The 14,909-nt window shown below is 46.9% G+C and overlaps 2 protein-coding genes across 5 annotated transcripts in view; one reads left to right on the forward strand and one right to left on the reverse strand.

Moving 5' to 3' along the window:
- Positions 1 to 916: 916 nt before the first annotated feature.
- Positions 917 to 14,466, reverse strand: LOC310845080 (uncharacterized protein; the record flags this gene model as incomplete). Of its 2 annotated transcripts, XM_083739985.1 has the most annotated exons (3): positions 917 to 1,453; positions 4,019 to 4,076; positions 14,131 to 14,466. In XM_083739985.1, 3 exons carry the CDS (start codon positions 14,464 to 14,466, stop codon positions 1,422 to 1,424), a joined length of 426 nt encoding a protein of 141 aa, XP_083596111.1. In that variant the 3' UTR covers positions 917 to 1,421. The 2 variants fall into 2 exon arrangements, with proteins under 2 accessions (XP_083596111.1, XP_083596110.1); XM_083739984.1 differs by lacking the exons at positions 917 to 1,453; positions 4,019 to 4,076 and adding an exon at positions 7,503 to 9,027.
- The window catches only part of ECE2 (endothelin converting enzyme 2), a 45,643-nt gene continuing 45,099 nt past the window's right edge, over positions 14,366 to 14,909 (forward strand). Inside the window, exon 1 of one of the 3 annotated variants that reach the window (XM_083739430.1) lies at positions 14,366 to 14,840. In XM_083739430.1, coding sequence (XP_083595556.1) covers positions 14,835 to 14,840 — 6 coding nt within the window. In that variant the 5' untranslated portion in view covers positions 14,366 to 14,834. The remainder of the gene's footprint in view (positions 14,841 to 14,909) is intronic. The other 2 variants (XM_083739429.1, XM_083739431.1) reach the window with 2 other exon arrangements.

Raw genomic sequence — 14,909 nt, forward strand, 5'->3', positions numbered from 1 at the left:
CATTTAGAAGGTATAAAAGATGTATACTGTATATATTTGCCCACAAGAAGTTTGACATAAAAATACTCATTCATTACATTCATACGTCGCCCTTGAAATGAGGTTCATAGGGGAGTGTATAGTATAAAAACACATGTGTTTGTTTATTTAATAAAATTTATACACCATTTGTAAACAAAGAAAACTCTCAAAGTGGTTTACAAAAAGATACAAGAAAATCAAGAAAAAATTCACAACCCTTTTTTAAAATACCAGTGTGGTGTAGTGGTTAAGAGCGGCAGTCTCCTAATCTGGGGAACCGGGTTCGCGTCTCCGCTCCTCCACATGCAGCTGCTGGGTGACCTTGGGCCAGTCACACTTCTCTGAAGTCTCTCAGCCCCACTCACCTCACAGAGTGTTTGTTGTGGGGGAGGAAGGGAAAAGGAGAATGTTAGCCGCTTTGAGACTCCTGAAGGGGAGTGAAAGGCGGGATATCAAATCCAAACTCTTCTTCTCTTCTTCTTCTTAATACACAAACGTTAAAATACTAAAACAGATTAAGATTGCCTCTACTTTCTAAGCATCTGGACAGGCTTGTCTAAACAAGAATGTTTTTAACGGGCGCCAGAAAAAGTACAGTGAAGGGCAGCTGCTTGATGTCAATAGGCAGGGAGTTCCAAGGTGTAGACACTGCCACACTAAGCAGCTGAGTTCTTACAAATGCGGAATTGGTATTATGTGTCACCTATAGTAGTGCCAATTTCGCCAATCGAAGAAGTTGAGAGGGCACATGTGGCGTAAGGCAATCTGGCCCCAAACTGTTAATGAATGAAACAGTAAATCACACACAGCTTTAAAGCCCATACTTCGTTTAATTGTAGCCAAAGGACTACAGTGATGATGTCAATCCCAATATCCCGTTACCTCCAGAGGGCAGTCAGGTGCACCTGGAAAGCCTACAGGTGACTGGTATCCAGAGACTGATTCCTGGAGGTAGCATACAGCCAGGACTGGCCCAAGACATTTTGGCACCTGAGGCAGACCCCAAAATGGCATCCCCCTCCCCACCAGGGAAGAAAGGGTGAGAGAAGATTTACTTCAGGAATAAGGGGGGGAAGAAAGATTGACAACAGGATTTGCTGCCCCTGTAGATCCTGCTGCTTGAGGCAGTTGCCTCACCTTGTCTCATGGGTGAGCCCACCCTGCATACAGCTATCACAAAGCCATGGATATGTTCCAAGCTGTATGTTATAGCTGTACAGGGCCAGCCCTACCGTTAGCCAGAAAGCAGCACCTGCCACAGGTGGCAGATACTTTGGGGTCAGGGCAGCATCGACCCCCAGAGTGTCCCTCCTAAAACAGAGCTGTTATTGATATTGAAGTGTCTGGGAACCATTGTACATGAGAAGCTACTGGTGTGCGTTAACTTCCCACTTTGTGCGTTAATCTTCCCACAGAAACTTTTCAGGAAAATCTGGATGGTGCACGAAGACATGGTTGAAATATGCAAGAGACATCAGAGTTCAATGGCACATTTCAGGCAAAAGCAAAGCAGATTCCCCAAGGCTACTCCCCAAGAATCCCAGGATTCACCTTCTATATATTCAAGTTCGAATCTCCCTGTCTGCTTTATAATCCCTCTGTGTCCACCATCCTATGACTCTTTGACCCCAAACTCCTGCCTTCTGGGGTTGGTTTCCCAAGCTCCTCCCTTGCAAGCCCTTACTTTTGACTTGGCTTCCCGAGACACTGTTACATAGCACTGGCAGTCTTTTTCTGCTGCTGGCTCGGCTGTCTGGCTCTGCTGCACTTATTAATTGGCTGTCACCCCAGCCTTGGCAGCTTGTATTGATGGACTCATGAAATAGATCTGGCAAACGCTTACTTTCCTGGCCTTGATCCGACAAAGGCCATTCACATCCAGTGGCGTAGCGTGGGTTGTCAGCACCCGGGGCAAGGCAAGTAATTTGCGCCCCCTAACCCGTGGGTTTTAGCACTCGAGTGCGAGCGCGCCCCTCCCCCCAAGATGTTGCGCCCGGCCCCCCTGCACCCCCACGCTACGCCACTGCTTCAGGCCCCCCAATAAAACATTTGAGGGGGCCAGTCCCCCAGTTGATGGGCATTGCCAATGTGGTAAACAATGTAGGGCGGGGCTTACCTGCCTCCCCCCCCCCCCCAAATATCATACTGTATTCACGTTGGCACCCCTGATGAACTCAGCGGGGCTAACTTCTGCCCCGCAAGCCTTTGCACCTCCGCATCTCCTTTCCGCTCTATATGTAAGAGAGTGAAGGTCAGGCTGGCAGCGCGAATAAGGGCCCCGCTTATTCGCAAGAAAGTGCCTTTTCCTTGGGGGGGGGTGTCTTAAATTTCAAACCATTATTATTATTATTATTATTATTATTATTATTATTATTATGAATATCAAATGTGTGTGGTTTCTCCACCGACGACTCGCCACGTGCGAGGTGGAAGGTGGGCTCCCTTCACCTCCCCGTCTCCTTAAGGGAAAGGGAAAACGATGTGAGGAAAAGCGACGCGGGACAGCGAGCGAGGTTCTCCTCAGAGCCTTTTCCCGCCGCCCCCTCGCAAGACAGCCCTGAAACCGAGCGCAGAGTGAGGGGCGGGGCCCCCGGCGGAGTCTCGCTGCCCCCCAACGCCTCTCGAGGGGGCATGAGGGGTGCCATGTCAAGGGCGCCCGCGGGCGCAACGGCGGCTCCTGTCAGGGCACGAGGCTGGCGGGTGTCCCTCACGCAGCGGCAGCCGCCGCCGGCTGGCCCCGCCTCACCCGGCGCCTCTCCCCCACTCACCCCGTCCGCCCACCCATATCCCGCTCAGGAGGGGCCGGTGGGCTGCCGAGCGCCTCATTGCAGCAGCACCAGAGAGGGAAAGAAGTCCGCCTCCTGCCGCCGCCGCCTCTTCATCCCCAGCAGCAACTTCCTTGCCCAGCTCCCCGCCGCCGCCTCCTTCTTTCCCTGCTTTGCAGTAGCAGCAGCCGCCGCCGCTCCTCCTCTCCTCCCGGGGACGATGCTCTGGCTCCTCAGCGGCAGCTCCCGAGCCGTGTCCCCGCGGCACCTCCGCTCCCCCGGGCTCCCCTTCGCCGCCTGGCTCCTGCTGCACCACCTGGGGGCAGCGCCCATGGCTGGGGCTTCCTCCTTCCCGAGACATGCGGCTCTGCTACAGCCTGCGCTGTAGCGACTCCGGAGGCGGCGACTCCGGAGGCGGCGAGTGCGCCCCCCCCCAGATGTTGCGCCCGGTGCGGCCGGCACCCCCTGCACCCCCCACGCTACGCCACTGTTCACATCTTCTCCTTGACCGCTCCATTGTTAATTGTCCTGGTGCCTTTAAATGCTCCAAGGCAGGTTCCTGTAGGCCAGGTCTGTTGGCCAGGCATTGTTGGAATACAACTCCCATCAGCCCTGAGTCCCATTGGCCAGACCAGCTGAGGATGATGGAGCAACATCTGGAGGGCCAGAGGTTCCCTAGCCCTGGTCTATAATCAGCATCAGGAGTCAGAATGCTTTCTATGACCTTGGTTGGGGTGGGGGAGGTGATATATTCCATACGGGCTCTGATAGCCAATTTTTATCAGGAAAGAGGCTTATTTATTAAACCAGGGCTGGTGCACCTATGGCCCTCCAGATTTTCATCTCCTAGTTCCCCTAATTATTTACCATGCTGGCTTGGGGTGGCAGCATCTGAAGCCCACTAACATCTGCAGGGCAAAACTAGCATTTTGCATGCCAGAGTGGTACATACAAAAGTGATTATGTCAGTGAAAATTCTAGACTAGGACTTTGTATGTGCACGAGGTTTTATATACTGCAGAGCATTAAAATATGCAACTCCTCCCCCCCCCCCCAAATGGCGTAGCTCAGTAAAATCTGAATTATATGTGTATAATTTAATAAACATCCTACCTACTGGTTTGCAAAAAAAAGAAAAGCATTTCTAAAGCCTAATGCCTGTACTTTTCCACATACACCCCCCCCCCAGTCCCCTGCTTCTATAATTTCACTACCATTTTGCCTCAAAGTACCTTCCACGGTCATGTTCTCCACCACTCGATCCTGGTTTGCTGATCCAACACACATTAACTGGAACATAATAAAAGTAGCATTAACATTTAAGACCCTATCAATGCTTGTTTGAAATTAGGACTCACTGTTTAAGACTGCATCCTAAGAATGAAGAATTTAAGAAGGAGTGTCTTTTGACACTATTTCATGTTGAGGCGGTAAAATGCAGGCTTCCTCGGTTCAGTAACTCTTCTGAGCATCCAAAGCTTCCTTGCTTCTGCTACAGCCCCAGGTACTGAACACTTTTAAAAATTAAAGGTTATAACAATAGCTGGATAAGGTTGTTCTGCTTAGTATTTGCCACTGTTGCTTCAAACCCTTCAAGTGTCCCTATTTTCCAGTGACGTCCCTGATTTAGAGAAGCAATCCTGGTTTCTGATTTGATCCCAGAATGTCCCGCTTTTCCTTAGGATGTCCCTATTTTCATTGGATAAATGTTGGAGGGTATGGAGTTATCCAACCCCCAAGCTGTCTGAAGGAAATCCTGTATAGGAAAGGTGTGTTTTTTAATGTTTCATGTTTTATTATGTTTTTATATATATTGGAAGCTGCTCAGAGTGGCTGGGGCAACCCAGTAAGATGTGTAGGGTATGGATACTAAAATTATCATTATGGAAATGGGACTTCCCTGTCAGATAAATGTTGGAGGATATGCTGCTTTACTCATCGCAAATAACATGAGTAGCTGAGTTGAGAGCAGTAAAGCAAAAACTGCAGTAAAATTTCAGACATGTCCTGTGGCTTTAAAATTAAAATTGTGACTTTAAAATTAAGGGTTGCATTATGCTTGCCTGATGAAACAATCTCCTATCTTCTTCCCCCTGCATGCTGTTCGGGGACTTATCTTGTCTCTCCAGAGCAGTTTTGGCAAGGGGGGAAGTCTTGTTTCACTAGCAGACATCATTCCACTGACTTCTGCTAGTGTGGTTATTTACTTTTGTCTAGTCCGCTTTGAATTATGGTGCTGGAGGAGACTCCTGAGAGTCCCATGGACTGCAAGAAGATCAAACCTCTCCATTCTGAAGGAAATCAGCCCTGAGTGCTCACTGGAAGGACAGATCCTGAAGCTGAGGCTACAAGACTTTGGCCACCTCATGAGAAGAGAAGACTCCCTGGAAAAGACCCTGATATTGGGAAAGATGGAGGGCACAAGGAGAAGGGGACGACAAAGGATGAGATGGTGGGACAGTGTTCTCGAAGCTACCAGCATGACTCTGATCAAACTGCGGGAGGCAATGGAAGACAGGAGTGCCTGGCGTTCTCTGGTCCATGGGGTCACGAAGAGTCGGACATGACTAAACGACTAAACAACAACAACAACAACAAAAGTCTGCAAAGAGCCTTTTGCCTCAATAAATCTGGAGGGCTTTGAGGTGCCACGGGAGTTATTTGCCATGTATGGTTCCACTAGAAGCTTTCCCATGTTCTTGGCTCAGCTATTTTATGTGTCCTCAATGATGCTCTGCTCTACAACACAATCTGCTTCTGTTTACCCGCAGCTCCACCAGATGGCACTCATCAAGCTTCCCAGCTGATGACAGGCAAAAAATGCCCTCCCTCCCAGCTATTATTTACATCTGGGCTAACGCCTGAGTCACACAACCATTTTAAAGAGGGGGATAGTTGTCAGTTAGAATTATTGATGTTTTGTTGGTGCTTTTATGCATCTCGTTGATTTTATTACAGTGGTACCTCGCAAGACGAATGCCTCGCAAGGCGAAAAATGCACAAGACGAAAGGGTTTTTCGTTTTTTGCGTTGCTTCGCAAGATGATTTTCCCTATGGGCTTGCTTCACAAGACGAAAACGTCTTGCGAGTTTGCTTCCTTTTTCTTAAAGCCGTTAATACCCAGAGAATCCGCGCTCCGCAAGACGAAAAAATCGCAAGATGGCACAACTCGTGGAACGAATTACCGTAATTTCGTCTTGCGAGGCACCACTGTACTCTTGTATGTTGGTACTCTGCCTTGCTATATATTTATGGAAGTGCAGATTATAAATTTGTAAATAAATGGTGCACTTAAATTTTTCCCTTCCTCCCCTCGGGGTGTGATAAGGCTGCCTGTAACTACTTAATCCTGTGCCCATTTTGATTTTTTTAAAAAAGTGCAGCCACATTCCATTGCAGCACTCGTGCCCAGAAGTCATAACCTTGTGACTTCTCTGGTCATCATCAGTGTCGTGATCCTAAAGTCCAGCAGCGAACAGGTCACTAAGCTGAGAATACAGTGTCATCAGCTAAGGAGTCAAACTATGTTCTTGCTTATCAGAGGACCACTGAACCCAAGGCTGGCCGGCAGAAACCTACTGAACCAGAGACCACAGCACCAGAGTCCATAAAACCAAACCAGGATAAACATGCATGTCTTCCCTTGGAAATGCTTCCCGAAGTACCTTGCTAGCCCAACAGTGTAGGAAGCATGCAACTCAGCAGCCCATGGAGTGCAGGAGAAGTGGAATAGAAGCAGAGTGTCACAGACTGGTTGGGCACAGAGGAATGTAGGGAAGAACCGGCTGGAGATCCCCCAAGGGAAGAAGGCTCAGAGCCCAGGGAGTGGTGGTAGGTGATCATGAATGGTCAGAGGGAGAAGACTGGGAGGAGGAGGTGTTGGAAGCTGAAGAGGAAACAGGGCTTAGTTAGCGAGAGGAGTCTGTGTCAGAGAGAAGTCCAGAATCAGTGGCATAAGCTGAAGCAGGGAGGCCAAGAGGCAGAGAGAAATCCATATGGTGAAGAGGCGCAGGTGTCTCCCCCTCCTATGGTGACAAGCTCACTTCCCTGCTGGTCTCCCAGAAACGGAAGAGGTCTGAAGAGAGTGGAGAAGTTGGCTTCACTCAGGCACAGTCTCTGATTGCTTGGGGAAAACCCTGAAGAGGCAGGGACTTAGGCAGCTGTGGGGAGGTGGGGACCTTTAGTCTTCGCATGTGTTTCATGGGGGCAAGACCTGCCAGAGAAGAGTTGCTGTGCTCAGTAGGCCTGGCACTCCTGTGTAGATCCTATTTCTGCTAATAAAGAGTTGATGCCAACTTTCTCAGTGTGGTTTCCTGCTGGCTCCCTCCTGTCACAGAGGCTGCAGCTCAGTGATACAGCCTATGCTTTGCATGCAGAAGGTCCCAGCTTCAACCTCCAGCATTGTCAGGTAGGGCTGGGAGAAACTGCTGCCTGGAACTCTGGACAGACTCTGCCAGTCATTGAAGGTAATCGTCTGATTTGCTCTAAGGCAGCTTCCTGTGTTCTTATGCAGAGGCTCAAAAGACTTTAGTTCATTTCTAAGCCTTGTCAAAAGCAAGTTGCTCACTAGGAACTCTCCTTGGTGCTGAGCAACAGGCTTGCCTTGTCCTGTGGGCACCGGAGCAGATTTTGGAAGCATTTCTTAAGTCTGCCCAACCTCTGAGGTTAGATGGGAGGTGATGGGAGAAAGGGCTTTTTCACATTTGGAATGCCCCTCCTAGAGAGACGTTCCTGGGGCTAAGTCAGTTGGCTGAACTTTTCATCATACATAGAGACTTCGTTCTTATTTGCCTAAGCCTTATTTGTTAAATTTATTGAACAGACTAGTATTCTGCATTTTAGGAAAGTAGCTTCACAAAGCAGCTGTTATACAATCTGAACAACAGCCAATAACCAAAATAAAAGTACACTGTTAAAGCTTACAGAAGCACCCCAATCCTTTAAAAAATAATGCCTTCTAGCTGAGCCTCTCAGAAGCTTGATGTCCCTGACCCAGGACTCCAGGCAAGCTGTTAATTTTGCAGGAGGAAAAGTGGGTACATGATACACAAACAGTGAACTACAGTACTATGAATGAGATGATGGTGAAGAGATCATCGTGCACCTGACAGAGTGGTCCCTAGTCCACACTAGCTTCTGCCAAAACCAGCCAGGGCCTCTCCATATGGCATTTATATTGCACATTCATGACTATTTGTGCACATGGTGGTATTGGGAAGGTTATACACCATCCCGCTTTCAGTACTGATTGCAACGTTTTGGGGTGGTCATTCTGCTTTGCTTGCAATCAGCACATCTCCCAAAGCTTCCTACTGAAGTCTTGGGAGAGGAAGTACCGGGACAGTTGTGTACCAGGCGCTCTGAGAGCTGTGTATGGAGTGTGCCAGAAGAGGTGTGGGAAGGCCACACGTTGGAAAAAAGAGCAGCAGAGTAAACCGGCAGCTGTTAAGTGTGTCAGAGAGAGGTCCCAGGAAGGGGGAGGTTGGAGGGGAAGGAGTGGAGATCGGCAGAGTTGCTAGTGAAAGGCTCCCAGAAGTAGAGACATAAATACAGAGGAAAGCAGACAAGGAAAGAGAGAAAGCAGGAGGACAGAGCAGGAAGGCCAAGAGGAATTGGCAAGGGTTTCCCCAGAGGAGCCATAAAAGGCAAGGTAGATGAAAGGAAGGGGTATGAGAAACTTCCTTAGCAGGAGAGCTGGTCTTAGCAAGGACTTGGAACTTGTGTACAATAGTGTCTGTTGGAGACATTGTAAAATCTTGCTAAATATGAGAACTTGGGACTTTTTGCAAAGGATGTGATTTACCACCTAGCTGTGGCATCTCCCAAAGACCAGGTGTGCAGGGTGGAAGCAGCCTAAATCAGGAAGCCCCAAAGCCCTTGGCTTAGTCAAAACCTCAGAAGATAAGAGACATCCTGACAGTCTGCGGATCCTTGAGACCTGAGAAGGAAGGCTTAGAGAAGTTCACTTCCCACAACTTTTTACCCCTCGAAGATTCCAGGTTCTGATTTGTTTGTTGCTGTTCCGCTTTTGTTGTAGTGCAAGAGTGCCCCTCCATATAGCAATAATGCATTGGGGAAGCATCACAGAACAAGTACTAAAGATTAATGGTGTGTGGTCCAGTCCAGTATAAGCCAAGCACTAAGGCAAAATTGTTGCCATCCGTCTGCCTTGAGAGACAATGGAAGAGAGCACCATTGGGGGTGAAGTCAAGCTGTTGGAGAGGTACAGCATCTGCTGTGGCTGTAAAGACCAAAGAATGCACAATTATATGTTGCAGAAAACACCCAGATGGAGGAGGGGAGAAACACCAGTCTAGATGGGCCTTTGGTCTCTAAGGCACCAAGAGTTTCAGACTTGATTTTGCAATATATAAGGAAAATAATGTCAATATATTTCACATCTGTCAACCAGTGAGGCACTATAGCTGCTAGAGGGCCATGAAAATTGTGTCTCAGGCTTTTTAGACTCATCTACCCTTGCACTGGGGATGCGGGTGGCACTGTGGGTTAAACCACAGAGCCTAGGACTTGCTGATCAGCAGATTGGCGGTTTGAATCCTCGCCATGGGGTGAGCTCCCGTCGCTCGGTCCCAGCTCCTGCCCACCTAGCAGTTCGAAAGCACGTCAAAGTGCAAGTAGATAAATAGGTACCGCTCTGGCAGGAAGGTAAACGGCATTTCAGTGCGCTGCTCTGGTTCGCCAGAAGCGGCTTAGTCTTGCTGGCCACATGACCCGGAAGCTGTACGCCAGCTCCCTCGGCCAATAAAGCGAGATGAGCACCACAACCCTAGAGTCAGTCACGACTAATCACCTCTAGAAGGAGAACCGCCGCAGGGTGCGGCTGGAGGAAACTAACCAGCAATGTCTCTGCGATTCTTAAGCTGGAACTGCAACGGTTTGAACCTTCCCAGAAAAAGACGTGAAGTTTTTCACATTTTAAAAAGAGAACAATTGGATCTGATTTGCCTACAAGAGACCCACATAACAAGATTACATAGAAAATTGCTTATAAACAAAAGATTAGGACAGGAATTTATTTCATCGGATAAAGTCAAGAAAAGAGGAGTGGTGATCTATGCAAAGGAGAAATTAGCCCCAAAACTGATTTTTAAAGATGAACATGGAAGAATATTGGCAATTGAAATACAAATCCAAGGAGAAAAGTTTCTGACAGTCGGCATATATGCACCAAATGAAGGGAAGGCAGAATTTTATAAAAAATTGCATGAGACATTGATGGACTACCTGGATTATAAGGTGATTTTTTTAGGAGATATGAACGGCGTTGTTTCAACATATATGGATAAAGCACAAAGACAGGTGATTTCTAAGGATGGGAGATTACCTAAGACCTTCTTTGAAATGACCGACAATATGGACTTGATAGATATTTGGAGACTAAGAAACCCTCTCGAGAGAGAGGGAACATTCTTTTCAGAGTCCCAGATGACATGGACAAGAATAGATCAAATATGGATTACTAGTGGAATGGCTCCAATGATAAAAAAAGTGGAAATCTGCCCAAAGACATGCTCCGACCATAACGCGGTGAAGATGGAAATGAAGGTAACAACAGCTGGTTCCTTTAGATGGAGAATGAATGACACCCTATTTAGAGATCCAGAAGTTTACAAAAAGGCCCAAAAAACTTTGAGGGACTACTTTGAGATAAATCTGAGGACAGAAGTGGAGAAAAGAGTGATTTGGGACGCAAGCAAGGCCATGATGCGAGGTTTCCTAATACAGCAGAATTCCCTAAAAAGGAGGAAACAAAATGAGAAGAAAGATAAGATCCTGGAAAAAATAAAAGAAGGTGAAAAGAAATTGAGATCTAAACCAAAGTCTCATGAGATTTTGAGAGAAATTAAGTTCTACCAGATGCAATATATGGAATTGATGAATCAGGAGATAGAATGGAAAATAAAGCAAATGAGACAAAGGACATTTGAATCAGCAGACAAATGTGGGAAACTCCTATCATGGCAATTGAAGAAGAGACAGAAATTAAACACTGTCACAAGCTTGGAGGTGGATGGAAAGAACATTTCTAAACCAAATGAGATTAGTAATTGCTTTCAGAGTTATTTCAGAAGACTATATGCACAAGGGCCAGAAAATGAAGGAGAAATAGAAGATTTCCTTAAGAAACATGGATTACAAAAAATTTCGCAACAAAGTGTGCAGACTTTGAATGAGAAAATAACTGACCAAGAAATAGAGGGTGTCATTCAGAATATGAAATTAGGGAAATCTCCAGGGCCAGATGGACTAACTTCCAGATATTATAAAGCGTTAAAGGAATGGCTAATACAGCCGCTTAAGGAGGTATGTAATGAAATATTAGAGGGGAGGAAGGCACCTGAATCGTGGAAAGAAGCTTTCATCACACTTATACCAAAGACTGAGGTTGATAAGAAACAGATCAAAAACTACCGCCCTATATCTTTACAGAATGTGGATTAAAAAATATTTGCAGACATTTTGGCAAAAAGACTGAAGAAAGTGTTGGTGGAGGAGATTCATAAGGACCAGGCAGGCTTTCTCCCGGGTAGACATCTATCGGGCAATGTAAGGAACATAATTGACATAATAGAAATGCTGACAGTTAATAACAATACAAAGGCAGTTTTGATATTTGTAGACGCGGAGAAAGCCTTTGACAATATTTCTTGGAATTTTATGAAGAAGAATCTCCATGGGATGGGGGTGGGCCAAAGATTTGAAAATGGTATAGGTGCAATATATTCGGAACAAAAGGCAAAACTAATTGTAAATAATGTGGTTACGAATGAACTTCTTATAGAAAAAGGGACACGGCAGGGGTGCCCAATTTCCCCGTTACTTTTTATATTAGTCCTGGAGGTCTTGTTAAATATGATAAGGGGAGACCAGCTGGTGAAAGGGGTTCAGGTCGGAGCCAGAGAGTACAAACTGAAGGCTTTTGCAGATGACTTAGTTTTGACCCTACAGGAGCCAGACACTAGTACAAAAAGAGATTTAGAAGTAATCCGAGTTTTTGGTCAGGTTGCAGGATTTAAGCTGAACAAACAAAAAACCAAGGTTTTGGAAAAAAATTTAACAAACGTGGAAAGAGAGAGGTTCCAAGAGGAAACTGGATTAATTATAGCAAAAAAAGTGAAATATCTGGGAATTAATATGACATCTAAAAATGTGAATTTATTTAAAGACAATTATGATAAATGTTGGACTGAGATTAAGAAAGATCTAGAAATATGGTCAAACTTGAAGCTTACCTTGCTAGGACGAATTGCTGTGATTAAAATGAATGTATTGCCTAGAATGTTATTTTTGTTTCAGACTTTACAAATTGTTGACAAATTGAACTGTTTCAAGAAGTGGCAGAAAGATATATCTAAATTTGTCTGGCAGGGCAAAAAGCCCAGAATAAACTTTAAGATACTTACTGATGCAAAAGAAAGAGGGGGATTTGCCCTGCCAGACTTAAGACTGTATTATGAATCGGCAGCTTTCTGCTGGTTGAAAGACTGGCTACTACTTGAAAACGCAGACATTCTGGATTTGGAAGGTTTCAACAACATGTTTGGTTGGCATGCATATATCTGGTATGGCAAGGTTAAAGTGCATAAGGGTTTTAAAAACCATATTGTCAGAAAAGCACTATATAATGTTTGGACTCGGTATAAGGATCTGTTGGAAAACAAAACTCCCAGGTGGCTATCACCAATGGAGGCTAAAGAGGTGAAGAAACTCAATACGAGAACTAATTGGCCTAAATATTCTGAGATTTTAGAAATAGAAAGTGGCGAACTTAAATTACAGAGTTTTGAGAAAATAAAGTCCAAGGTACGAGATTGGCTCCATTATTATCAAATAATGGAGGCCTTTAAACAAGACAGGAAAATTGGGTTCCAGGTGGAAAAATCGAAACTAGAAACTGAACTGTTAGGATCCAATACTAAGAGCCTATCAAAGATGTATAACTTGCTGTTGAAGTGGAATACAATAGACGAAACTGTTAAATCAGCAATGGTTAGATGGGCACAGGACCTAGGACATGACATTATCTTTGCTGACTGGGAACAGTTGTGGACCACAGGTATAAAATTTACGGCTTGTAATGCCTTAAGAGACAACATTATGAAAATGATTTATAGGTGGTACATGACCCCAGTCAAGCTTGCTAAGATTTATCATTTGCCTAATGCTGGAAATGTAATGAGATTGAAGGTACCTTCTTTCACCTTTGGTGGACCTGCCCGAAGATTAAAGCCTTCTGGGAAATGATTTACAATGAAATTAAGAAAGTACTTAAATGTACTTTTCATAAGAAACCAGAGGCATTTCTTTTGGGTATGGTGGGCCAATTGGTGCCAAGGAGGGATAAGATCTTTTTTATGTACGCCACAACAGCAGCAAGGATTCTACTAGCAAAGTATTGGAAGACACAAGAGCTACCCACGCTGGAAGAATGGCAGGCGAAAGTGATCGACTTTATGGGACTGGCAGAAATGACCGGCAGAATCCGTGACCAGGAGAAAGAAACTGTGGAGGAAGATTGGAAGAAGTTTAAAGTGTATCTTAAAAATCGCTACAAAATTGAGGAGTGTTAAAGTGTGAAGGGAAAGGAAGATGTATAATTACAGCTATATTTATTTTCTTTTTTTTTATTAATGTGATATTGAAAAGGAGAATAAGTTTAAATTTTAATTGGCTAAAAGAGTTGCTGAAAAACTGCAAAACTAGGATGCAAAAAGGGGAAGGTATGGGGAAGTCCGAGAAAAGAGGCTTATGAAAAGGAAGTTAAGAAAGTAAAATTTGTGTTTTTGTGTGTGTTTGTTGTTGTATGTATTGTTTTGTCGTTGTGTTGATAAAATTGGAAAACCAATAAAAAAATATTATAAAAAAAAATAGAGTCAGTCACGACTGGACCTAATGGTCAGGGGTCCCTTTACCCTTTACCTTACCCTTGTACTATCTCCAACCAAAGGGGTGCATAAGTTGCCAGGTGTGGGAAAAAATTCCAGCTCTCCTACTCTACTAGATGAAGAGCAAGTGCAGAAAGTCTTCTCCCTGATAAGAAGAAACTCTTCCTAGGCTCAGGCTGTACATGAGGTAAATTGCCATACCAGGCTGCCTGCAAGGGGTTGCTCCTCCTAGCTGGGCATCCCTAGATCACCATCCCACCCCCGAACGCTCTCAAATGTTTTGTGCTGGTTGGCTATTTTGACTTGGGGTTTTGGGGTTTGTTTGTTTTTTGCTTCCATGAAGACTAGTAACTTGGGGAAGGGTTTGTTCCGAAAGCTCTGCGGTGGAGTCGGTCTCATTCCAAAAGAGAGCTCTGGAAGCCTGGCGGTCAACTCACCGCCTGGGTGTGCCCGTGCGTAAAGATGGAAAGATGAGGGAGCGCGCCGGAGCAACTCCGCTCGCCCACCCACTCGGTCCTCGCGGCAGAGCCCGCGCTCGCTGACCTTCTCTGCCGCCGCCGGCACTGCAAGACCCGGCGTCTGCCTTGCTCTGGGAGGAGCTGAGCGCGCCGCTTGCGCTGCGGGCCCGACGGCTGCTGCTGCTGCTGCTGCTGCTGCGATGGTCGGCTCGCCATAGCAACTCTCCGCGTGCGCTCACTGCGCGCCTCCTCTCCTCGTGGCGCGCTGGGCAGGGAGGGACTGAAGGGCCCGGCCCGCCCAACGGTGGCTCGCATCCCCCCTGGTGGAGCAGCTCGGCATGGCCCACGAGGCGGAGGACCCCGCCGTTCCTATTCCAGCTCCTGACCGGCTCGCCCGCGGCTGGGTCCGGCGCTAGGAGGCGGCGGCGCCCGCTCGGTCCCTCCGCGTCTCCATCGCCAGCATGAACGTAGCGCTCCAGGATCTTGGCAGCAACGTAAGTAGTGGCGGCAACTGCCGCCTTGTCTTTGCTGCTTTCGGGGAAAGGAGAGCCGGGTCCTCGCCTGGCCGTTCCCGGGTGGGCGGGCTTGTTTTCCTGGAGGGCCGGGCGGGGCAAGCAGGAAGCCCCGCGACGCCGCCGGCCCGCGCGTAATCGCCCCTCGCCACCTGCGCTCCCTAGGCGAAGATGCAAGTAAGCCCCGCGGGAGGGCGGTGGTGATGGTGGGTGGGGGCGAGGAAAGGAGGGCGGAAGGGGTGAGAG

Source organism: Podarcis gaigeae, assembly GCF_964106915.1.
Source record: "Podarcis gaigeae genome assembly, chromosome: 5".
In the NCBI taxonomy this organism is placed as follows: domain Eukaryota; kingdom Metazoa; phylum Chordata; class Lepidosauria; order Squamata; family Lacertidae; genus Podarcis; species Podarcis gaigeae.